Source organism: Engystomops pustulosus, chromosome 4 (assembly GCF_040894005.1).
Source record: "Engystomops pustulosus chromosome 4, aEngPut4.maternal, whole genome shotgun sequence".
Classification (NCBI taxonomy): domain Eukaryota; kingdom Metazoa; phylum Chordata; class Amphibia; order Anura; family Leptodactylidae; genus Engystomops; species Engystomops pustulosus.
The window spans coordinates 10,950,544-10,976,818 of record NC_092414.1 but is presented as its reverse complement, the minus strand read 5'-3'; the positions used below and the strand labels follow the sequence as shown (position 1 = coordinate 10,976,818).

The 26,275-nt window shown below is 45.4% G+C and overlaps 1 protein-coding gene across 2 annotated transcripts in view; it reads left to right on the top strand.

Annotated features, from left to right (window-relative positions):
* LOC140126053 (prostaglandin F synthase 1-like) overlaps positions 1–23,779 on the top strand; it is a 30,639-nt gene extending 6,860 nt beyond the window's left edge. The window contains exons 1-9 of one of the 2 annotated variants that reach the window (XM_072145118.1): positions 15,439–15,635; positions 16,774–16,941; positions 17,040–17,156; positions 17,247–17,324; positions 17,405–17,527; positions 17,779–17,888; positions 23,167–23,332; positions 23,442–23,524; positions 23,650–23,779. In XM_072145118.1, the coding sequence (XP_072001219.1) occupies positions 15,549–15,635; positions 16,774–16,941; positions 17,040–17,156; positions 17,247–17,324; positions 17,405–17,527; positions 17,779–17,888; positions 23,167–23,332; positions 23,442–23,524; positions 23,650–23,692 (975 nt within the window). In that variant the 5' untranslated portion in view covers positions 15,439–15,548 and the 3' untranslated portion in view covers positions 23,693–23,779. Of the gene's footprint in view, positions 1–15,438; positions 15,636–16,773; positions 16,942–17,039; positions 17,157–17,246; positions 17,325–17,404; positions 17,528–17,778; positions 17,889–23,166; positions 23,333–23,441; positions 23,525–23,649 lie in introns of those variants that run through there. The other variant, XM_072145119.1, reaches the window with a different exon arrangement.
* Positions 23,780–26,275: the final 2,496 nt, after the last annotated feature.

Genomic DNA, 26,275 nt, shown 5'->3' with positions numbered 1-26,275 from the left:
TGTATTACTATAGGGGTCTGGGGTCCATATTACTATAGGGGTCTGGGGTCCATATGACTGGTACTTTGTCTGGTCTGGGGTCTGTATTACTATAGGGGTCTGGGGTCCATATGACTGGTACTTTGTGTGGTCTGGGGTCTGTATTACTATAGCGGTCTGGGGTCCATATGACTGGTACTTTGGTCTGAGGTCTGTATTACTATAGGGGTCTGGGGTCCATATGACTGGTACTTTGTGTGGTCTGGGGTCTGTATTACTATAGGGGTCTGGGGTCCATATGACTGGTACTTTGTGTGGTCTGAGGTCTGTATTACTATAGGGGTCTGGGGTCCATATGACTGGTACTTTCTCTGGTCTGAGGTCTGTATTACTATAGGGGTCTGAGGTCCATATGACTGGTACTTTGTCTGGTCTGGGGTCTGTATTACTATAGGGGTCTGGGGTCCATATGACTGGTACTTTGTCTGGTCTGGGGTCTGTATTACTATAGGGGTCTGGGGTCCATATGACTGGTACATTGCCTGGTCTGAGGCTGTATAACTATAGGGGTCTGGGGTCCATATGACTGGTACTTTGTCTGGTCTGGGGTCTGTATTACTATAGGGGTCTGGGGTCCATATGACTGGTACATTGCCTGGTCTGAGGCTGTATTACTATAGGGGTCTGGGGTCCATATTACTATAGGGGTCTGGGGTCCATATGACTGGTACTTTGTCTGGTCTGAGGCTGTATTACTATAGGGGTCTGGGGTCCATATGACTGGTACTTTGTCTTGTCTGGGGTCTGTATTACTAAAGGGGTCTGGGGTCCATATGACTGGTACTTTGTGTGGTCTGGGGTCTGTATTACTATAGGGGTCTGGGGTCCATATGACTGGTACTTTGTCTGGTCTGAGGTCTGTGTTACTATAGGGGTCTGGGGTCCATATGACTGGTACTTTGTCTGGTCTGGGGTCTGTATTACTATAAGGGTCTGGGGTCCATATGACTGGTACTTTGTCTGGTCTGAGGCTGTATTACTATAGGGGTCTGGGGTCCATATGACTGGTACTTTGTGTGGTCTGGGGTCTGTATTACTATAGGGGTCTGGGGTCCATATGACTGGTACTTTGTCTGGTCTGAGGTCTGTGTTACTATAGGGGTCTGGGGTCCATATGACTGGTACTTTGTCTGGTCTGGGGTCTGTATTACTATAAGGGTCTGGGGTCCATATGACTGGTACTTTGTCTGGTCTGGGGTCTGTATTACTATAGGGGTCTGGGGTCCATATGACTGGTCCTTTGTCTGGTCTGAGGTCTGTATTACTATAGGGGTCTGGGGTCCATATGACTGGTCCTTTGTCTGGTCTGAGGTCTGTATTACTATAGGGGTCTGGGGTCCATATGACTGGTACTTTGTCTGGTCTGGGGTCTGTATTACTATAGGGGTCTGGGGTCCATATGACTGGTCCTTTGTCTGGTCTGAGGTCTGTATTACTATAGGGGTCTGGGGTCCATATGACTGGTACTTTGTCTGGTCTGAGGTCTGTATTACTATAGGGGTCTGGGGTCCATATGACTGGTACTTTGTCTGGTCTGGGGTCTGTATTACTATAGGGGTCTGGGGTCCATATGACTGGTACTTTGTCTGGTCTGAGGCTGTATTACTATAGGGGTCTGGGGTCCATATGACTGGTACTTTGTGTGGTCTGGGGTCTGTATTACTATAGGGGTCTGGGGTCCATATGACTGGTACTTTGTCTGGTCTGAGGCTGTATTACTATAGGGGTCTGGGGTCCATATGACTGGTACTTTCTCTGGTCTGAGGTCTGTGTTACTATAGGGGTCTGGGGTCCATATGACTGGTACTTTCTCTGGTCTGAGGTCTGTGTTACTATAGGGGTCTGGGGTCCATATGACTGGTACTTTGTCTGGTCTGAGGTCTGTATTACTATAGGGGTCTGGGGTCCATATGACGGGTCCTTTGTGTGGTCTGAGGTCTGTATTACTATAGGGGTCTGGGGTCCATATGACTGGTCCTTTGTGTGGTCTGAGGTCTGTATTTCTATAGGGGTCTGGGGTCCATATGACTGGTACTTTGTCTGGTCTGAGGTCTGTATTACTATAGGGGTCTGGGGTCCATATGACTGGTACTTTGTCTGGTCTGAGGCTGTATTACTATAGGGGTCTGGGGTCCATATGACTGGTCCTTTGTCTGGTCTGAGGTCTGTGTTACTATAGGGGTCTGGGGTCTGGTACTTTCTGTGGTCCTTATAAGTACTGCTGTGGAATTTTTATAGGTTTATTGTATCTGGATGGTGTCTTTTATGTTTTTTTAAAGGATTTTTGGGATTTGTGTTTTAGGGTCTGGTCACATTTTTGGGGGTTTCTCTGCATTCTGTATTCATTTAAAAGATCTGGTCTGGGATCAGTATTATTTTAGGGATCTGGGGTGTATTAGTTTTGGGGTCTGTTCGGGGTCATGTCTTTATTAAAGGGGTTTTCCCATCGTAGAGAGTTAGTCAGCTCCATAGGAAAGAAAGTGGCGGCCCGCGCATGCGCAACCGGCTGCATTCCATCTGTAGGGATCTGGTCTGGGGGTGTATCAGTTTTGGAGTCTGTTCTGGGGTCTGTATTAGTTTAGCGGTTTGTTCTGGGGACGTATTCATTTTGGGGTCTGTTCGGGGTCATTTCTCCATCAAAATGAATGGGCAGCTCGCGCATGCGCAACCGGCGGCTCGGATTATTTCATGGTCTGTATTCGTTAAGTGATCTGGTCTGGGGGGTGTATGAGTTTTGGAGTCTGTTCTGGGGTCTGGATTAGTTTAGGGATTTGTTCTGGGGATGTATTAATTTTGGGGTCATGTCGTTATTATTGGGGTATTCCCATCTGGGCAGTCACATTTAATTCATCTGCTATGTATATACATTCCTTCAATTGGATGTTATTTAATATACCTGTGTGCAGTTAATTTCCCATAACTGTAGTCATATGGTCCCTTAGGATGAGATGGCTGTCCTTGGAGATGCTGTGCTTTTCCAGACATGCGCTAATGAGGCCCCGAGATCATTACTACAGGACAGTGGAGAGACACATAGTAACTCCCGGTTATTTCTGCCGCAAATATTATTATTATTTTTTTTTTTTTTGAGAAATTTCTCCAGCAGTGGTGGTCGTATCCAAGGACAGCTGGTTGATTTTAGTTCACGCGTCTGTGGTTCTTTATGTATTATATCAGGGTCAGTATTAGAGTAGGGTCTGGTCTGGGGTCTGTATTAGTTTAGGGGTCTGGTCTAAGGGTCTGTTTTAGTTTAGGGGTCTGGTTTGAGGTCAGTATTAGTTTAGGGATCTGGTCAGGGGTCTGTATTAGTGTAGAGGGTCTAGTCTGGGGTCTTTATTAGTGTAGAGGGTCTGGTCTGGGGTCTGTATTAGTGTAGAGGTCTGGGGTCTGTATTAGTGTAGAGGGTCTGGTCTGGGGTCTGTATTAGTGTAGAGGGTCTGGTCTGGGGTCTGTATTAGTGTAGAGGGTCTGGTCTGGGGTCTGTATTAGTGGAGAGGGTCTGGTCTGGGGTCTGTATTAGTGTAGAGGGTCTGGTCTGGGGTCTGTATTAGTGTAGAGGGTCTGATCTGTGGTCTGTATTAGTGTAGAGAGTCTGGTCTGGGGTCTGTATTAGTGTAGGGTCTGGTCTGGGCTCTGTATTAGTGTAGAGGGTCTGGTCTGGGGTCTGTATTAGTGTAGAGGGTCTGGTCTGGGGTCTGTATTAGTGTAGAGGGTCTGGTCTGGGGTCTGTATTAGTGTAGAGGGTCTGGGGTCTGTATTAGTGTAGAGGGTCTGGTCTGGGGTCTGTATTAGTGTAGAGAGTCTGGTCTGGGGTCTGTATTAGTGTAGAGGGTCTGGTCTGGGGTCTGTATTAGTGTTGGGTTCTGGTCTGGGGTCTGTATTAGTGTAGAGGGTCTGGTCTGGGGTCTGTATTAGTGTAGAGGGTCTGGTCTGGGGTCTGTATTAGTGTAGAGGGTCTGGTCTGGGCTCTGTATTAGTGTAGAGAGTCTGGTCTGGGGTCTGTATTAGTGTAGAGGGTCTGGTCTGGGGTCTGTATTAGTGTAGAGGGTCTGGTCTGGGGTCTGTATTAGTGTAGAGGGTCTGGTCTGGGGTCTGTATTAGTGTAGAGGGTCTGGTCTGGGCTCTGTATTAGTGTAGAGAGTCTGGTCTGGGGTCTGTATTAGTGTAGAGAGTCTGGTCTGGGGTCTGTATTAGTGTAGAGGGTCTGGGGTCTGTATTAGTGTAGAGGGTCTGGTCTGGGTCTGTATTAGTGTAGAGGGTCTGGTCTGGGGTCTGTATTAGTGTAGAGGGTCTGGTCTGGGGTCTGTATTAGTGTAGAGGGTCTGGTCTGGGGTCTGTATTAGTGTAGGGTCTGGTCTGGGGTCTGTATTAGTGTAGAGGGTCTGGTCTGCGTCTGTATTAGTGTAGAGGGTCTGGTCTGGGGTCTGTATTAGTGTAGAGGGTCTGGTCTGGGGTCTGTATTAGTGTAGAGGGTCTGGTCTGGGGTCTGTATTAGTGTTGGGTTCTGGTCTGGGCTCTGTATTAGTGTAGAGGGTCTGGGGTCTGGACTCTGTATTAGTGTTGGGTTCTGGTCTGGGCTCTGTATTAGTGTAGAGGGTCTGGTCTGGGGTCTATATTAGTGTAGAGGGTCTGGTCTGGGGTCTGTATTAGTGTAGAGGGTCTGGTCTGGGGTCTGTATTAGTGTAGAGGGTCTGGTCTGGGGTCTGTATTAGTGTAGAGGGTCTGGTCTGGGGTCTGTATTAGTGTTGGGTTCTGGTCTGGGCTCTGTATTAGTGTAGAGGGTCTGGGGTCTGGACTCTGTATTAGTGTTGGGTTCTGGTCTGGGCTCTGTATTAGTGTAGAGGGTCTGGTCTGGGGGTCTGTATTAGTGTAGAGGGTCTGGTCTGGGGTCTGTATTAGTGTAGAGGGTCTGGTCTGGGGTCTGTATTAGTGTAGAGGGTCTGGTCTGGGGTATGTATTAGTGTAGAGGGTCTGGTCTGGGGTCTGTATTAGTGTAGAGTGTCTGGTCTGGGGTCTGTATTAGTGTAGAGGGTCTGGTCTGGGGTCTGTATTAGTGTAGAGGGTCTGGTCTGGGGTCTGTATTAGTGTAGAGAGTCTGGTCTGGGGTCTGTATTAGTGTAGAGGGTCTGGTCTGGGGTCTGTATTAGTGTAAAGGGTCTGGGGTCAGTATTAGTGTAGAGGGTCTGGTCTGGGGTCTGTAGTAGTGTAGAGGGGCTGGTCTGGGGTCTGTATTAGTGTAGAGGGTCTGGTCTGGGGTCTGTATTAGTGTAGAGGGTCTGGGGTCTGTATTAGTGTAGAGGGTCTGGTCTGGGCTCTGTATTAGTGTAGAGGGTCTGGTCTGGGGTCTATATTAGTGTAGAGGGTCTGGTCTGGGGTCTGTATTAGTGTAGAGGGTCTGGTCTGGGGTCTGTATTAGTGTAGAGGGTCTGGTCTGGGGTCTGTATTAGTGTAGAGGGTCTGGTCTGGGGTCTGTATTAGTGTAGAGGGTCTGGTCTGGGGTCTGTATTAGTGTAGAGAGTCTGGTCTGGGGTCTGTATTAGTGTAGAGGGTCTGGTCTGGGGTCTGTATTAGTGTAAAGGGTCTGGGGTCTGTATTAGTGTAGAGGGTCTGGTCTGGGGTCTGTAGTAGTGTAGAGGGGCTGGTCTGGGGTCTGTATTAGTGTAGAGGGTCTGGTCTGGGGTCTGTATTAGTGTAGAGGGTCTGGGGTCTGTATTAGTGTAGAGGGTCTGGTCTGGGGTCTGTATTAGTGTAGAGGGTCTGGTCTGGGGTCTGTATTAGTGTAGAGGGTCTGGTCTGGGGTCTGTATTAGTGTAGAGAGTCTGGTCTGGGGTCTGTATTAGTGTAGAGGGTCTGATCTGGGGTCTGTATTAGTGTAGATGGTCTGGTCTGGGCTCTGTTTTAGTGTAGAGGGTCTGGTCTGGGGTCTGTATTAGTCTAGATGTCTGGTCTGGGGTCAGTATTAGTTTAGGGGTCTGGTCTGGGGTCTGTATTAGTGTAGAGGGTCTGGTCTGGGGTCTGTATTAGTGTAGAGGGTCTGGTCTGGGGTCTGTATTAGTGTAGAGGTCTGGTCTGGGGTCTGTATTAGTGTAGAGGGTCTGGTCTGGGGTCTGTATTAGTGTAGATGGTCTGGTCTGGGGTCTGTATTAGTGTAGAGGGTCTGGTCTGGGGTCTGTATTAGTGTAGAGGGTCTGGTCTGGGGTCTGTATTAGTGTAGAGGGGCTGGTCTGGGGTCTGTATTAGTGTAGAGGGGCTGGTCTAGGGTCTGTATTAGTGTAGATGGTCTGGGGTCTGTATTAGTGTAGAGGGTCTGGTCTGGGGTCTGTATTAGTGTAGAGGGTCTGGTCTGGGGTCTGTATTAGTGTAAAGAGTCTGGTCTGGGGTCTGTATTAGTGTAGAGGGTCTGATCTGGGGTCTGTATTAGTGTAGAGGGTCTGGTCTGGGGTCTGTATTAGTGTAGAGGGTCTGGTCTGGGGTCAGTATTAGTTTAGGGGTCTGGTCTGGGGTCTGTATTAGTTTAGGGGTCTAATCTGGGGTCAGTATTAGTGTAGAGGGTCTGGTCTGGGGTCTGTATTAGTCTAGATGTCTGGTCTGGGGTCAGTATTAGTTTAGGGGTCTGGTCTGGGGTATGTATTAGTGTAGAGGGTCTGGGGTCTGTATTAGTGTAGAGGGTCTGGTCTAAAGGTCTGTATTAGTTTAGGGGTCTGGTCTGGGGTCTGTATTAGTTTAGGGGTCTGGTCTGGGGTCTGTATTAGTGTAGAGGGTCTGGGGTCTGTATTAGTGTAGAGGGTCTGGTCTGGGGTCTGTATTAGTGTAGAGGGTCTGGTCTGGGGTCTGTATTAGTGTAGAGGGTCTGGTCTGGGGTCTGTATTAGTGTAGAGGGTCTGGTCTGGGGTCTGTATTAGTGTAGAGGGTCTGGTCTGGGGTCTGTAAAATGTAGAGGGTCTGGTCTGGGGTCTGTATTAGTGTAGAGAGTCTGGTCTGGGGTCTGTATTAGTGTAGAGGGTCTGATCTGGGGTCTGTATTAGTGTAGAGGGTCTGGTCTTGGGTCTGTATTAGTGTAGAGAGTCTGGTCTGGGGTCTGTATTAGTGTAGAGGGTCTGATCTGGGGTCTGTATTAGTGTAGAGGGTCTGGTCTGGGGTCTGTATTAGTCTAGATGTCTGGTCTGGGGTCTGTATTAGTGGAGAGGGTCTGGTCTGGGGTCTGTGTTAGTGTAGAGGGTCTGGTCTGGGGTCTGTATTAGTGTAGAGGGGCTGGTCTGGGGTCTGTATTAGTGTAGATGGTCTGGGGTCTGTATTAGTTTAGAGGGTCTGGTCCGGGGTCTGTATTAGTGTAGAGGGTCTGGTCTGGGGTCTGTATTAGTGTAGAGAGTCTGGTCTGGGGTCTGTATTAGTGTAGATGGTCTGGTCTGGGGTCTGTATTAGTGTAGAGGGTCTGGTCTGGGGTCTGTATTAGTGTAGAGAGTCTGGTCTGGGGTCTGTATTAGTGTAGATGGTCTGGGGTCTGTATTAGTGTAGAGGGTCTGGTCTGGGGTCTGTATTAGCGTTGGGTTCTGGTCTGGGGTCTGTATTAGTGTAGAGGGTCTGGTCTGGGGTCTGTATTAGTGTAGATGGTCTGGTCTGGGCTCTGTTTTAGTGTAGAGGGTCTGGTCTGGGGTCTGTATTAGTGTAGAGGGTCTGGTCTGGGGTCTGTATTAGTGTAGAGGGTCTGGTCTGGGGTCTGTATTAGTTTAGGGGTCTGGTCTGGGGTCTGTATTAGTGTAGACGGTCTGGTCTGGGGTCTGTATTAGTGTAGGGTCTGGTCTGGGGTCTGTATTAGTGTAGAGAGTCTGGTTTGGGGTCTGTATTAGTGTAGAGGGTCTGGTCTGGGGTCTGTATTAGTGTAGAGGGCCTGGTCTGGGGTCTGTATTAGTGTAGAGGGTCTGGTCTGGGGTCTGTATTAGTGTAGAGGGTCTGGTCTGGGGTCTGTATTAGTGTAGAGGGTCTGGTCTGGCGTCTGTATTAGTGTAGAGGGTCTGGTCCGGGGTCTGTATTAGTGTAGAGGGTCTGGTCTGGGGTCTGTATTAGTGTAGAGGGTCTGGTCTGGGGTCTGTATTAGTGTAGAGGGTCTGGTCTGGGGACTGTATTAGTGTAGAGGGTCTGGTCTGGGGTCTGTATTAGTGTTGGGTTCTGGTCCGGGGTCTGTATTAGTGTAGAGGGTCTGGTCTGGGGTCTGTATTAGTGAAGAGGGTCTGGTCTGGGGTCTGTATTAGTTTAGAGGGTCTGGTCCGGGGTCTGTATTAGTGTAGAGGGTCTGGTCTGGGGTCTGTGTTAGTGTAGAGAGTCTGGTCTGGGCTCTGTATTAGCGTTGGGTTCTGGTCTGGGGTCTGTATTAGTGTAGAGGGTCTGGTCTGGGGTCTGTATTAGTGTAGATGGTCTGATCTGGGCTCTGTTTTAGTGTAGAGGGTCTGGTCTGGGGTCTGTATTAGTGTAGAGGGTCTGGTCTGGGGTCTGTATTAGTGTAGAGGGTCTGGTCTGGGGTCTGTATTAGTGTAGAGGGTCTGGTCTGGGGTCTGTATTAGTGTAGAGTCTGGTCTGGGGTCTGTATTAGTGTAGAGGGTCTGGTCTGGGATCTGTATTAGTGTAGAGGGTCTGGTCTGGGGTCTGTATTAGTGTAGCGGGTCTGGTCTGGGATCTGTATTAGTGTAGAGGGTCTGGTCTGGGGTCTGTATTAGTGTAGAGGGTCTGGTCTGGGGTCTGTATTAGTGTAGAGGGTCTGGTCTGGGGTCTGTATTAGTGTAGAGGGTCTGGGGTCTGTATTAGTGTAGAGGGTCTGGTCTGGGGTCTGTATTAGTGTAGAGGGTCTGGTCTGGGGTCTGTATTAGTGTAGAGGGTCTGGTCTGGGGTCTGTATTAGTGTAGAGAGTCTGGTCTGGGGTCTGTATTAGCGTTGGGTTCTGGTCTGGGGTCTGTATTAGTGTAGAGGGTCTGGTCTGGGGTCTGTATTAGTGTAGAGGGTCTGGTCTGGGGTCTGTATTAGTGTAGAGGGTCTGGTCTGGGCTCTGTATTAGTGTAGAGGGTCTGGTCTGGGGTCTGTATTAGTGTAGAGGGTCTGGTCTGGGGTCTGTATTAGTGTAGGGTCTGGTCTGGGGTCTGTATTAGTGTAGAGGGTCTGGGGTCTGTATTAGTGTAGAGGGTCTGGGGTCTGTATTAGTGTAGAGGGTCTGGTCTGGGGTCTGTATTAGTGTAGAGGGTCTGGGGTCTGTATTAGTGTAGAGGGTCTGGTCTGGGGTCTGTATTAGTGTAGAGGGTCTGGTCTGGGGTCTGTATTAGTGTAGAGGGTCTGGTCTGGGGTCTGTATTAGTGTAGAGGGTCTGGGGTCTGTATTAGTGTAGAGGGTCTGGGGTCTGTATTAGTGTAGATGGTCTGGTCTGGGGTCTGTATTAGTGTAGAGGGTCTGGGGTCTGTATTAGTGTAGAGGGTCTGGTCTGGGGTCTGTATTAGTGTAGAGGGTCTGTTCTGGGGTCTGTATTAGTGTAGAGGGTCTGGTCTGGGGTCTGTATTAGCGTAGAGGGTCTGGTCTGGGGTCTGTATTAGCGTAGAGAGTCTGGTCTGGGGTCTGTATTAGTATAGAGCAGGGGTCTCAAACTCGCGGCCCGCGGGCCAACTGCGGCCCGCGGGACAATATTTTGTGGCCCCCACCTGGTCGCGCTGCATGGAGAGGGCTCAGCCGGTAAGTCTTTGCTGCATATTGCAGCAAAGGCTTACCGGCAGTGGCGTACCGATCGCGGTCGCAGGGGTCGCGACTGAGACCGGGCCCATGGTCAGTCAGAGGCCCGCACCTGACCCCTGCGCTGCGCTGATAACTCGGCGCAGCCCAGCGGGCAGATGTTTTAAATTGTGACAGCCGCGGGCCTTCCCGTTACAGCGCACGGACTGTTCTGTATCTGGTCCGTGCGCTGGATCAGGGAGGGCCCGGAGCTGTCCCAATTCAAAATAAGAACGGGCCCCCGATCCGCCCACCATCCCACCCACCTCAGCGGCAGTTCCCACCCATCGCATCCATAGACGCCGACACGTCTGCCTGCGCCGGGTCTGCTGAGGTCCATGACCCGGCACCTGACCTGGCAGACGCGTCATCAGCCGTCGCCTGCGCCGATCTGCAGAAGAGAGAGCGCGAAGAGGAGCGGGATAACTAGGTAAGAGTTTTATTTTTTATCTTGCTTAAGTATATGGGGCCCTGTTTCTATTTGGGGGGGCATAGGTGAAAGTTAGGAAATTTGGGGGGATATTACCTATGGGGGACATTAATCACGGCTACTGCTGGGGGGATATTAATTATGGCTACTGGAGGGGGGGGGGCATTAATCATGGCTACTGCTGGGGGGGACATTAATTATGGCTACTGGAGGGGGGACATTAATTATGGCTACTGCTGGGGGGGACATTAATTATAGCTACTGCTGGGGGGGACATTAATCATGGCTACTGCTGGGGGGGACATTAATTATGGCTACTGGAGGGGGGACATTAATTATAGCTACTGCTGGGGGGGACATTAATTATGGCTACTGCTGGGGGGGACATTAATTATGGCTACTGCTGGGGGGGACATTAATTATGGCTACTGCTGGAGGGGGGGACATTAATTATAGCTACTGCTGGGGGGGACTTTAATTATGGCTACTGGTGGGGGGGACATTGATTATGGCTACTGGTGAGGGGGGACTTTAATTATGGCTTCTGGTGAGGCGGGACATTGATTATGGCTTCTGGTGGTGGGGGGGGACATTGATTACTGCTACTGGTGGATGGTGTTCAATGTTTTTATGCATACTGGGGGGGGGGCCCTGTTGGGAATTTTGCCCTGGGGCCCAGAGGACTCTAGTTACGCCACTGCTTACCGGTAACACCCGCGATCAGTGCTAGCACCGATCGCGGGTGCTTTCACAGCGATGGCTGCCGGCAAATAAAAAAAATTATTTTTGTACAGGAGTTTTTATGGAATGGAGTGTCCCTGACTGGGCTCAGTGCGGTAGGAGCTTGGGACCCCTCGGTGCACAGGACGCGTTCATAGAGAAAACACGTCTCCCAGCTCGGGGCTTTCCTTGCACTGGGAGACGCCATGACATTTGAATCTGAATAATGATATTTTGTAAGCGCATTTTGTGTGGAAAACTTGATGCGGCCCAGCCTTACCCAGAATCTACCTCCAGCGGCCCCCAGGTAAATTGAGTTTGAGACCCCTGGTATAGAGGGTCTGGTCTGGGCTCTGTATTAGTGTAGAGGGTCTGGTCTGGGGTCTGTATTAGTGTAGAGGGTCTGGTCTGGGGTCTGTATTAGTGTAGAGGGTCTGGGGTCTGTATTAGTGTAGATGGTCTGGGGTCTGTATTAGTGTAGAGAGTCTGGTCTGGGGTCTGTATTAGTGTAGAGGGTCTGGGGTCTGTATTAGTGTAGATGGTCTGGTGTCTGTATTAGTGTAGAGGGTCTGGTCTGGGGTCTGTATTAGTGTAGAGTCTGGTCTGGGGTCTGTATTAGTGTAGAGGGTCTGGTCTGGGGTCTGTATTAGTGTAGAGAGTCTGGTCTGGGGTCTGTATTAGTGTAGAGGGTCTGGTCTGGGGTCTGTATTAGTGTAGATGGTCTGGTCTGGGGTCTGTATTAGTGTAGAGGTTCTGGTCTGGGGTCTGTATTAGTGTAGAGGGTCTGGTCTGGGGTCTGTATTAGTGTAGAGAGTCTGGTCTGGGGTCTGTATTAGTGTAGATGGTCTGGTCTGGGGTCTGTATTAGTGTAGAGGGTCTGGTCTGGGGTCTGTATTAGTGTAGAGAGTCTGGTCTGGGGTCTGTATTAGTGTAGAGGGTCTGGTCTGGGGTCTGTATTAGTGTAGGGGTCTGGTCTGGGGTCTGTATTAGTGTAGAGGGTCTGGTCTGGGGACTGTATTAGTGTAGAGGGTCTGGTCTGGGGTCTGTATTAGTGTAGAGGGTCTGGTCTGGGGTCTGTATCAGTGTAGAGGGTCTGGTCTGGGGTCTGTATCAGTGTAGAGGGTCTGGTCTGGGGTCTGTATTAGTGTAGAGGGTCTGGTCTGGGGTCTGTATTAGTGTAGAGAGTCTGTTCTGGGGTCTGTATTAGTGTAGATGGTCTGGTCTGGGGTCTGTATTAGTGTAGAGGGTCTGGTCTGGGATCTGTATTAGTGTAGAGGGTCTGGGGTCTGTATTAGTGTAGAGGGTCTGATCTGGGCTCTGTATTAGTGTAGAGGGTCTGGTCTGGGGTCTGTATTAGTGTAGAGGGTCTGGTCTGGGCACTGTATTAGTGTAGGGGGTCTGGTCTGGGGTCTGTATTAGTGTAGAGGTCTGGGGTCTGTATTAGTGTAGAGGATCTGGTCTGGGGTCTGTATTAGTGTAGAGGGTCTGGTCTGGGGACTGTATTAGTGTAGAGGGTCTGGTCTGGGGTCTGTATTAGTGTAGAGGGTCTGGGGTCTGTATTAGTGTAGAGGATCTGGTCTGGGGTCTGTATTAGTGTAGAGGGTCTGGTCTGGGGACTGTATTAGTGTAGAGGGTCTGGTCTGGGGTCTGTATTAGTGTAGAGGGTCTGGTCTGGGGTCTGTATCAGTGTAGAGGGTCTGGTCTGGGGCCTGTATTAGTGTAGAGGGTCTGGTCTGGGGTCTGTATTAGTGTAGAGGGTCTGGTCTGGGGTCTGTATCAGTGTAGAGGGTCTGGTCTGGGGTCTGTATCAGTGTAGAGGGTCTGGTCTGGGGTCTGTATTAGTGTTGAGGGTCTGGTCTGGGGTCTGTATTAGTGTAGAGAGTCTGTTCTGGGGTCTGTATTAGTGTAGATGGTCTGGTCTGGGGTCTGTATTAGTGTAGAGGGTCTGGTCTGGGGTCTGTATTAGTGTAGAGGGTCTGGTCTGGGCACTGTATTAGTGTAGGGGGTCTGGTCTGGGGTCTGTATTAGTGTAGAGGTCTGGGGTCTGTATTAGTGTAGAGGGTCTGGTCTGGGGTCTGTATTAGTGTAGAGGGTCTGGTCTGGGGTCTGTATTAGTGTAGAGGGTCTGGTCTGGGGTCTGTATTAGTGTAGAGGGTCTGGTCTGGGGTCTGTATTAGTGTAGAGGGTCTGGTCTGGGGTCTGTATTAGTGTAGAGGGTCTGGTCTGGGATCTGTATTAGTGTAGAGGGTCTGGTCTGGGGTCTGTATTAGTGTAGAGGGTCTGGTCTGGGGTCTGTATTAGTGTAGAGGGTCTGGTCTGGGGTCTGTATTAGTGTAGAGGGTCTGGTCTGGGCTCTGTATTAGTGTAGAGGGTCTGGTCTGGGGTCTGTATTAGTGTAGAGGGTCTGGTCTGGGGTCTGTATTAGTGTAGAGGGTCTGGTCTGGGGTCTGTATTAGTGTAGAGGGTCTGATCTGGGGTCTGTATTAGTGTTGGGTTCTGGTCTGGGGTCTGTATTAGTGTTGGGTTCTGGTCTGGGGTCTGTATTAGTGTTGAGTTCTGGTCTGGGGTCTGTATTAGTGTAGAGTCTGGTCTGGGGTCTGTATTAGTGTAGAGAGTCTGGTCTGGGGTCTGTATTAGTGTAGAGAGTCTGGTCTGGGGTCTTTATTAGTGTAGAGAGTCTGGTGTGGGGTCTGTATTAGTGTAGAGAGTCTGGTCTGGGGTCTGTATTAGTGTAGAGGGTCTGGTCTGGGGTCTGTATTAGTGTAGAGAGTCTGGTCTGGGGTCTTTATTAGTGTAGAGAGTCTGGTGTGGGGTCTGTATTAGTGTAGAGAGTCTGGTCTGGGGTCTGTATTAGTGTAGAGAGTCTGGTGTGGGGTCTGTATTAGTGTAGAGAGTCTGGTCTGGGGTCTGTATTAGTGTAGAGAGTCTGGTCTGGGGTCTGTATTAGTGTAGAGAGTCTGGTCTGGGGTCTGTATTAGTGTAGGGTCTGGTCTGGGGTCTGTATTAGTGTAGAGAGTCTGGTCTGGGGTCTGTATTAGTGTAGGGTCTGGTCTGGGGTCTGTATTAGTGTAGAGGGTCTGGTCTGGGGTCTGTATTAGTGTAGAGGGTCTGGTCTGGGGTCTGTATTAGTGTAGAGGGTCTGGTCTGGGGTCTGTATTAGTGTAGAGAGTCTGGTCTGGGGTCCGTATTAGTGTAGAGAGTCTGGTCTGGGGTCTTTATTAGTGTAGAGGGTCTGGTCTGGGGTCTGTATTAGTGTAGAGAGTCTGGTCTGGGGTCTCTATTAGTGTAGAGGGTCTGGTCTGGGGTCTGTATTAGTGTAGAGGGTCTGGTCTGGGGTCTGTATTAGTGTAGAGGGTCTGGTCTGGGGTCTCTATTAGTGTAGAGGGTCTGGTCTGGGGTCTGTATTAGTGTAGAGGGTCTGGTCTGGGCTCTGTATTAGTGTAGAGGGTCTGGTCTGGGCTCTGTATTAGTGTAGAGAGTCTGGTCTGGGGTCTGTATTAGTGTAGAGGGTCTGGTCTGGGGTCTGTATTAGTGTAGAGGGTCTGGTCTGGGGTCTGTATTAGTGTAGAGGGTCTGGTCTGGGGTCTGTATTAGTGTAGAGGGTCTGGTCTGGGGTCTGTATTAGTGTAGATAGTGTGGTCTGGGGTCTGTATTAGTGTAGAGGGTCTGGTCTGGGGTCTGTATTAGTGTAGAGAGGCTGGTCTGGGGTCTGTATTAGTGTAGAGGGTCTGGTCTGGGGTCTTTATTAGTGTAGAGGGGCTGGTCTGGGCTCTGTATTAGTGTAGAGGGGCTGGTCTGGGCTCTGTATTAGTGTAGAGGGTCTGGTCTGGGCTCTGTATTAGTGTAGAGACTGGTCTGGGTCTGTATTAGTGTAGAGGGTCTGGTCTGGGGTCTGTATTAGTGTAGAGGGTCTGGTCTGGGCTCTGTATTAGAGTTGGGTTCTGGTCTGGGGTCAGTATTAGTTTAGGGGTCTGGTCTGGGGTCTGTATTAGAGTTGGGTTCTGGTCTGGGGTCAGTATTAGTGTAGATGGTCTGGGGTCTGTTTTAGTTTAGGGTTCTGGTCTGGGGTCAGTATTAGTTTAGGGTCTGTTCGGAGGTATATCTTTATTAAGGGTTTGGTCTGTATTTATTTAGGGGTCTGGTGGGGTCTGCTTGGCTGATGTCTTCTGGGTCTTTGTGTAATAGATCGGGGTACGTCCTATAGAAATGTAGGAACATTAAGACCTTTTGATGCCGCTGTAGGACAATCTTTTTAAGGATGATCCTATAGGTGGTGACCCAGCTTTCCCAGGAGCAGATAAAACCAATAAATCAATTTTGCAGACTTTGCACCCCCTTGATGGGCGAGACCTTTGTGTTGTATTGATCCTGGTAGAGGGACCCATCACCTGCTTTGGATTTCTAATTCCCCTTAAAGGGGCAATGTCACCCCTGACTTGTCACCTTCTCCCTCCACCTGCTCTACAAGTGCAATGACGCTGCAGAATCCCTGGCGTACCGGCCGCCCCCATTCACTAATCTATGGGATGGGCTATGGGACAGGGATGGGTTAAATACAGCCTGCAGACTGTAGCGCCGCAGTCCTGCAGAACATTGCACCCGGACACTCCGCACCATGGCGCTCACACCGGACTCCTACGTGGTGCTGAATGATGGGCACAAGATGCCAGTGCTGGGATTTGGCACCTACGCCCCTGATACGGTGAGTATGAAACCTCTGCTTGCTGTCAGTGAATGGAGACACCCTCCAGGGGCCAAGGACACAGCCCAAGCCAATAAATTGTAATAGCTGAGGGTCTGGAGGCATCTCACTAAGCTTCCATACATTGATTGCAAGCAGAGATCTTGCAGAAGTAATACACACACTAGTAGAAATCACATAGAAAGTCCCGGATAGAGGGGATGGGGTCACTTACAGCTTAGCTGCTACATGTGGGCACTGATGTTATAATGGGGGCACTGTGGTCAGCGCTGATATGAACCGCAGTGTACATCACAATTGTGGGGGCTTACAGAAGTCAGCAGTGTAATTATGGGGGCACTGTGGTCAGCACCATTATGGGGTTACTGTGGTTGGAACTGTTATAATGGGGGCACTGTGGTCAGCAATATAATGGGGGCACTGCGGTCAGCACTGTTATGATGGGGGCTCTGTGGTCAGCAATGTTATTATGAGGGCACTGTCGTTAGCACTATTATGATGGGGGGACTGTGGTCAGCACTGTTATTATGGGAGGACCGTGGTCAGTACTATTATGGGGGCACTGTGGTCAGTACTATTATGATGGGGGCACTGTGGTCAGTAGTATTATGATGGGGGCACTGTGGTCAGCACTGTAATGATGGGGGCACTGTGGTCAGCACTGTTATGATGGGGGCACTGTGGTCAGCACTTTATGGGAGTACTGTGGTCGGCACTGTTATTATGGGGGCACTGTGGTCAGCACTGTTACAATGGAGGCACTGTGGTCAGTACTATCATGGGGGCACTGTGGTCAGTACTATCATGGGGGCACTGTGGTCAGTACTATCATGGGGGCGCTGTGGTCAGTACTATCATGGGGGCACTGTGGTCAGCACTGTTACAATGGGGGCACTGTGGTCAGTATTATCATGGGGGCGCTGTGAGCAGCACTGTTATTATGATGGGGGCACTGTGGTCAGTACTATCATGGGGGCACTGTGGTCAGTATTATCATGGGGGCGCTGTGAGCAGCACTGTTATTATGATGGGGGCTCTGCGGTCAGCACTGTTATGGGGGTCCACTGTGGCCATAATTATTAATGGGGGACTAATACAGTCAGAAGTGATGGTCATGTTTGCACCTTCTCCCGCACAGTACACCAAAGAGCAGGCGGGGGAGAGCGTCAAGGTGGCCATCGAGGTCGGATATCGCCACATTGACTGCGCCTTTATATACGGGAACGAGGTTCAGGTCGGTGAAGCCATCAGATCCAAGATTGCCGATGGGACGGTGAAAAGAGAAGACATCTTCTACACTGGGAAGGTAACGGGGACCAATCAAAATCATCTTCTTAATTTTTTTCTCATTTATGTGGCCACCAGGGGCGCTGCTGAGCTGTAAACACATCCTTTATTCTTTAGCTTTGGTGCAATAACCAGGCCCCGGAGAGGGTCCGTCTCGCCCTGGAGAAATCTCTGGCAGATCTGCAGCTGGACTACGTGGACCTCTTCCTGATCCATACACCGGTGGAGTTTCAGGTAGGATCGGACATTGTTCACATTGCTGCAGATTTGGTGGTGACTAGAGTAGAATAACCCAATTCTTTGTAAATTCTTGTTCTGCACCAGCCGGGCGATAATCCATTCCCTACGGATGAAAACGGGAAGCCGATTTTCCATAACACAGATATCCGGGAAACATGGAAGGTAAAGACCGGATCATAGGGAGTAAAATTCACAGTTTTTCGAGGGAACCATCCCTTTAACTGTGTCCCCATCAATCCTAGGCTCTGGAGGCGTGTAAGGACGCAGGACTTGTCCGATCTATCGGAGTCTCCAATTTTAACCACAAGCAACTGGAACTGATTCTCAACATGCCAGGACTCAAGTACAAACCCGTCTGCAACCAGGTGACTATTACACCCCGTTATCCTAAAACTATGCCCAATAAAAAATTTCCAAAAATATTTCCAAAAACACACAGGTCTGGTTTGGTATTAGTTCATTCCAATTCATTTTAATGCAATACCGGACATGGCCATGGAATAGGTGTGGCGCTGTTTATAGGGAAGAAGATATATTTTTTTCCTAATCATGTACAATCGATTACACGAAAAGAACTGTAATATATATAATAACAATCCATTCTATGTCCATATAGGTGGAATGTCACATATTCCTCAACCAGGGCAAATTACTGGAGTTCTGCAAGTCTCATGATATTGTGCTGGTGGGATACAGTGTCCTGGGGTCCAGCAGAGTAGAGGGCTGGTAAGTATAATATACTGCCCCCTATGTACAGGAATATATCTACTATAATACTGCCCCTGTGTACAAGAATATAACTACTATAATACTGCCCCTATGTACAAGAATATAACTACTATAATACTGCCCCCTATGTACAAGAATATAACTACTATAATACTGCTCCCTATGTACAGGAATATAACTACTATAATACTGCCCCCTATGTACAGGAATAGAACTACTATAATACTGCCCCCTATGTACAAGAATATAACTACTATAATACTGCCCCCTATGTACAAGAATATAACTACTATAATACTGCCCCCTATGTACAGGAATATAACTACTATAATACTGCCCCCTATGTACAAGAATATAACTACTATAATACGGCCCCCTATGTACAGGAATATAACTACTATAATACTGCCCCCTATGTACAGGAATATAACTACTATAATACTGCCCCCTATGTACAAGAATATAACTACTATAATACTGCCCCCTATGTACAGGAATATAACTACTATAATACTGCTCCCTATGTACAGGAATATAACTACTATAATACGGCCCCCTATGTACAGGAATATAACTACTATAATACTGCCCCCTATGTACAAGAATATAACTACTATAATACTGCCCCCTATGTACAGGAATATAACTACTATAATACTGTCCCCTATGTACAGGAATATAACTACTATAATACTGCCCCCTATGTACAGGAATATAACTACTATAATACTGCCCCCTATGTACAGGAATATTACTACTATAATACTGCCCCCTATGTACAGGAATATAACTACTATAATACTGCCCCCTATGTACAGGAATATAACTACTATAATACTGCCCCCTATGTACAATAATATAAATACTATAATACTGTCCCCTATGTACAGGACTATAACTACTATAATACTGCCCCCTATGTACAAGAATATAACTACTATAATACTGCTCCCTATGTACAAGTATATAACTACTATAATACTGCCCCCTATATACAATAATATAACTACTATAATACTGCCCCCTATGTACAGGAATATAACTACTATAATACTGCCCCCTATGTACAGGAATATAACTACTATAATACTGCCCCCTGTGTACAGGAATATAACTACTATAATACTGCCCCCTATGTACAGGAATATAACTACTATAATACTGCCCCCTATGTACATGAATATAACTACTATAATACTGCCCCCTATGTACAAGAATATAACTACTATAATACTGCCCCTATGTACAAGAATATAACTACTATAATACTGCCCCTATGTACAAGAATATAACTACTATAATACTGCCCCCTATGTACAGGAATATAACTACTATAATACTGCCCCCTATGTACAGGAATATAACTACTATAATACTGCCCCCTATGTACAAGAATATAACTACTATAATACTGCCCCTATGTACAATAATATAACTATTATAATACTGTCCCCTATGTACAGGACTATAACTACTATAATACTGCCCCCTATGTACAAGAATATAACTACTATAATACTGCCCCCTATGTACAAGAATATAACTACTATAATACTGCTCCCTATGTACAAGAATATAACTACTATAATACTGCCCCCTATGTACAAGAATATAACTACTATAATACTGTCCCCTATGTACAAGAATATAACTACTATAATACTGCCCCCTATGTACAGGACTATAACTACTATAATACTGCCCCCTATGTACAAGAATATAACTACTATAATACTGCCCCTATGTACAATAATATAACTACTATAATACTGTCCCCTATGTACAGGACTATAACTACTATAATACTGCCCCCTATGTACAAGAATATAACTACTATAATACTGCTCCCTATGTACAAGAATATAACTACTATAATACTGCCCCCTATGTACAAGAATATAACTACTATAATACTGTCCCCTATGTACAAGAATATAACTACTATAATACTGCCCCTATGTACAGGAATATAACTACTATAATACTGCCCCCTATGTACAGGAATATAACTACTATAATACTGCCCCCTATGTACATGAATATAACTACTATAATACTGCCCCTATGTACAAGAATATAACTACTATAATACTGCCCCTATGTACAAGAATATAACTACTATAATACTGCCCCTATGTACAAGAATATAACTACTATAATACTGCCCCCTATGTACAGGAATATAACTACTATAATACTGCCCCCTATGTACAGGAATATAACTACTATAATACTGCCCCCTATGTACAAGAATATAACTACTATAATACTGCCCCCTATGTACAATAATATAACTACTATAATACTGTCCCCTATGTACAGGACTATAACTACTATAATACTGCCCCCTATGTACAAGAATATAACTACTATAATACTGCCCCCTATGTACAAGAATATAACTACTATAATACTGCTCCCTATGTACAAGAATATAACTACTATAATACTGCCCCCTATGTACAAGAATATAACTACTATAATACTGTCCCCTATGTACAAGAATATAACTACTATAATACTGCCCCCTATGTACAGGACTATAACTACTATAATACTGCCCCCTATGTACAAGAATATAACTACTATAATACTACCCCTATGTACAATAATATAACTACTATAATACTGTCCCCTATGTACAGGACTATAACTACTATAATACTGCTCCCTATGTACAAGAATATAACTACAATAATACTGCCCCCTATGTACAAGAATATAACTACTATAATACTGCCCCCTATGTACAGGACTATAACTACTATAATACTGCCCCCTATGTACAAGAATATAACTACTATAATACTGCTCCCTATGTACAAGAATATAACTACTATAATACTGCCCCCTATGTACAGGAATATAACTACTATAATACTGCCCCCTATGTACAAGGATATAACTACTATAATACTGCCCCCTATGTACAAGAATATAACTACTATAATACTGCCCCCTATGTACAAGAATATAACTACTATAATACTGCCCCCTATGTACAGGAATATAACTACTATAATACTGCCCCCTATGTACAGGAATATAACTACTATTATACTGCCCCCTATGTACAAGAATATAACTACTATAATACTGCCCCCTATGTACAGGAATATAACTACTATAATACTGCCTCCTATGTACAAGAATATAACTACTATAATACTGCCCCCTATGTACAGGAATATAACTACTATAATACTGCCCCCTATGTACAAGAATATAACTACTATAATACTGCCCCCTATGTACAAGAATATAACTACTATAATACTGCCCCCTATGTACAGGAATATAACTACTATAATACTGCCCCCTATGTACAGGAATATAACTACTATAATACTGCCCCCTATGTACAGGAATATAACTACTATAATACTGCCCCCTATGTACAAGAATATAACTACTATAATACTGCCTCCTATGTACAAGAATATAACTACTATAATACTGCCCCCTATTTACAGGAATATAACTACTATAATTCTGCCCCCTATGTACAAGAATACAACTACTATAATACTGCCCCCTATGTACAAGAATATAACTACTATAATACTGCCCCCTATGTACAAGAATATAACTACTATAATACTGCTCCTATGTACAGGAATATAACTACTATAATACTGCCCCCTATGTACAAGAATATAACTACTATAATACTGCCCCCTATGTACAGGAATATAACTACTATAATACTGCCCCCTATGTACAGGAATATAACTACTATAATACTGCCCCCTATGTACAAGAATATAACTACTATAATACTGCCCCCTATGTACAATAATATAACTACTATAATACTGTCCCCTATGTACAGGACTATAACTACTATAATACTGCCCCCTATGTACAAGAATATAACTACTATAATACTGCCCCCTATGTACAAGAATATAACTACTATAATACTGCTCCCTATGTACAAGAATATAACTACTATAATACTGCCCCCTATGTACAAGAATATAACTACTATAATACTGTCCCCTATGTACAAGAATATAACTACTATAATACTGCCCCCTATGTACAGGACTATAACTACTATAATACTGCCCCCTATGTACAAGAATATAACTACTATAATACTGCCCCTATGTACAATAATATAACTACTATAATACTGTCCCCTATGTACAGGACTATAACTACTATAATACTGCTCCCTATGTACAAGAATATAACTACAATAATACTGCCCCCTATGTACAAGAATATAACTACTATAATACTGCCCCCTATGTACAGGACTATAACTACTATAATACTGCCCCCTATGTACAAGAATATAACTACTATAATACTGCTCCCTATGTACAAGAATATAACTACTATAATACTGCCCCCTATGTACAGGAATATAACTACTATAATACTGCCCCCTATGTACAAGGATATAACTACTATAATACTGCCCCCTATGTACAAGAATATAACTACTATAATACTGCCCCCTATGTACAAGAATATAACTACTATAATACTGCCCCCTATGTACAGGAATATAACTACTATAATACTGCCCCCTATGTACAGGAATATAACTACTATTATACTGCCCCCTATGTACAAGAATATAACTACTATAATACTGCCCCCTATGTACAGGAATATAACTACTATAATACTGCCTCCTATGTACAAGAATATAACTACTATAATACTGCCCCCTATGTACAGGAATATAACTACTATAATACTGCCCCCTATGTACAAGAATATAACTACTATAATACTGCCCCCTATGTACAAGAATATAACTACTATAATACTGCCCCCTATGTACAGGAATATAACTACTATAATACTGCCCCCTATGTACAGGAATATAACTACTATAATACTGCCCCCTATGTACAGGAATATAACTACTATAATACTGCCCCCTATGTACAAGAATATAACTACTATAATACTGCCTCCTATGTACAAGAATATAACTACTATAATACTGCCCCCTATGTACAGGAATATAACTACTATAATACTGCCCCCTATGTACAAGAATACAACTACTATAATACTGCCCCCTATGTACAAGAATATAACTACTATAATACTGCCCCCTATGTACAAGAATATAACTACTATAATACTGCTCCTATGTACAGGAATATAACTACTATAATACTGCCCCCTATGTACAAGAATATAACTACTATAATACTGCCCCCTATGTACAGGAATATAACTAGTATAATACTGCCCCTGTGTACAAGAATATAAATATATATAACTATATGACATTTGTGTTGGATAGGATTGATCAGAGTTCCCCCAAAGTTCTAGAAGATCCAGTTTTGAACACGGTGGCTAAGAAGCTGCAGCGCTCCCCGGCTCAGGTGGCAGAGAGATATTTGCTGCAGAGGGGAATCGTCGTCCTTTCAAAAAGCTTCAGCCCGGAGAGGATCAAGGAGAACTTCCAGGTCAGAATTTCTCAATTTTCTATCCTTTAACAGTAAACATTTGGAGGTAGAGGAGGGTTGTGATCTCTACAACCGGCATAACAAGAGTTAAATATCTAATTCCCCGCAGGTTTTTGACTTTGAATTAAGCGACGAAGACATGAAAAGTCTCGATGGAGTCAATAGAAACTTGCGGTACCTGAGTATTGAGGCGTAAGTGTCCTTCAAAAAAATTTCCAAAATTTTTTTTTTTATTAATGATTCTATTTATCTATATTATTTTTACTATAACTTTTCAGAATTTATTTAAATTTATGTTTTTTTTTTTTGCATTACAGCTGGAAAGAGCACCCGAAATATCCATATCATGAAGAATATTAAGAACACTGCAGCAGATCTTGGTAAAGAAGACATCGGCAAGACCTCTGTTCTTGTATGAATATACAACATTATCATGTGCTTTTTAATAAAACAATGTTTTTTATAGTAAATGGCAAGTCAATTCAATTTTGGGGGCCAAAAACCCCCCATATACTTATTTTGCTCTTCATAATGGCCAAGAACCGATGTTGGGGTTGGCTAGGTGCCCATTGCGGTCCCATATATTTTTTTAAAAAGAGTTAATAAAAAAAGGTTTTTTAATTTTTAGAACATAGTTTTTTATAGGAAATATCAAGTCAACGCAATTTCGATGCCAAAAACACCTCACCTAAAGATCAAACACCAATCTGAGAGTTCAAATTCCTTAATTATCTTTCGGAATGAGATTGAACATCAGATTCACTTATTTTGCTCTTCATAATGGCTAAGAACCTATGTTGGGTTTGGCTAGGTACCCATTGCGGTCCCACATATTTTTTAAGAAAAATTTAAAAAGTTAATAAAAAAAAGTTTCCCATGGTAAATGTCAAGTCAACTAAATTTCAAAGGCCAAAAAGCCCCTCACATAAAAATTTAACACCAATCTGAGAATTCAAGTTCCTGAATAATTTTTTTTTATGATATTCAACATCAGAATTACTTATTTTGCCCTTCATAATGGGTAAGGACCTATGTCGGGGTCGGCTAGGTACCCATTGCGGTCCCACATATTAAAAAAATAAAAGTTTAAAAAGTTAATTTAAAAAAGTTTTTTTTATTTTTTAGAACAAAGTTTTCTATGGTAAATATCAATTCAATTTCAGGGGCCAAAAAAAACCCCTCACATAAAGATCAAAAATCGATCTGAGAATTCAAGTTCCTTGATTATCTTTTGTAGGATATTCAACATCAGATTCACTTATTTTGCTCTTCCTAATGGCTAATAACCGATGTTGGGGTTGGCTAGGTACCCATTGCGGTCCCATATATTTAAAAAAAAAAAAAAGTTAATAAAAAAAGTTTTATTTTTAGAACAAAGTTTTCTACAGTAAATGTCAAGTCAACTCAATTTCATAGTTTCATAGTTTATACGGTTGAAAAAAGACACTTGTCCATCAAGTTCAACCGAGGAAGGGAAGGGATTGGATGAGGAAGGGATTTAGGGGAAACAGTTCTATATAACAGAGCCATCAATGTTATTTAGGAGGAAAAAGGCATCTAGACCCTTCTTGAAGCTCTCTGCTGTCCCTGCTGTGACCAGCGCCTGAGCTCTCTGCTGTCCCTGCTGTGACCAGCGCCTGAGCTCTCTGCTGTCCCTGCTGTGACCAGCGCCTGAGCTCTCTGCTGTCCCTGCTGTGACCAGCGCCTGAGCTCTCTGCTGTCCCTGCTGTGACCAGCGCCTGAGCTCTCTGCTGTCCCTGCTGTGACCAGTGCCTGAGCTCTCTGCTGCCCCTGCTGTGACCAGCGCCTGAGCTCGGCTATTCCACAGATTCTTACAGTAAAAAAGCCCTGTCGTCCCCGGTGATTAAACATTGTTTTCTCCAGACGGAGACCGTGCCCCCTCGTCTTTTGATTTGATTTAATCTGGAACAACTTACCACCATACTTTTTGTATGGACCATTCATATATTTATATACATTAATCATGTCCCCTCGTAGTCGTCTCTTTTCCAGACTAAATAAATCTAGTTGTTTTAATCTTTCCTCATAACTGAGACCCTCCATACCCCTTATCATTTCTGTAGCTCTACGTTGAACCCTCTCCAGCTCCAGGGCCTCCTTTTTATGGACCAGAGCCCAGAACTGGACGGCATATTCCAGGTGAGGCCGAACCAATACCTTGTACAGTGGTAATATTACATCCCTATCACGAGAGTCCAGATCACTTTTGATACATGACAAAAATCAAAAACCCCTCACATAAAAACCAAACACCAATCTGAGAATTCAAGTTCCTGAATTTTTTCTTTTCTATGATATTCAACATCAGATTCACTTATTTTGCTCTTCATAATGGCTAAGGACCTATGTTGGGGTTGGCCAGGTACCCACTGCGGTCCCACATATTTAAAAAAAAAATCCTCCGCTTTATATAAATCTGCATCATATCATCATATTATGTAATCCCAATTTTCTCTTCTTCACTTTCATACTCTTCCATTATTCTATGCTAGTAATAGCATGCAGGAGTATATAATCCAGATACAGGCAGTCCCCGGGTTACATACAAGATAGGGACTGTAGGTTTGTTCTTAAGTTGAATTTGTATGTAAGTCGAAACTGTATATTTTATCATTGTAGTTCCCGACAATTTTTTTTTTTTGCCCCAGTGATAATTGGAGTTTCAAATTTTTTTGCTGTAATAGGACCAAGAATTATCAATAAAGCTTCATTGCAGACAATTTTAAGCTGATTATTGCAATCTGGGACTATTTTAAAGCATCCAGAGAGCTTCAGCAGAGGTCACAGTGGGCAGAGGGGTCCGTCTGTAACTATGGGTTGTCTGTAAGTCGGGTGTCCTTAAGTAGGGGACCGCCTGTACATGTCAACACACCGTCTGCCTACTCTTAAGGTTCTTCTAGATGTCCCAATATATAGCGAGAT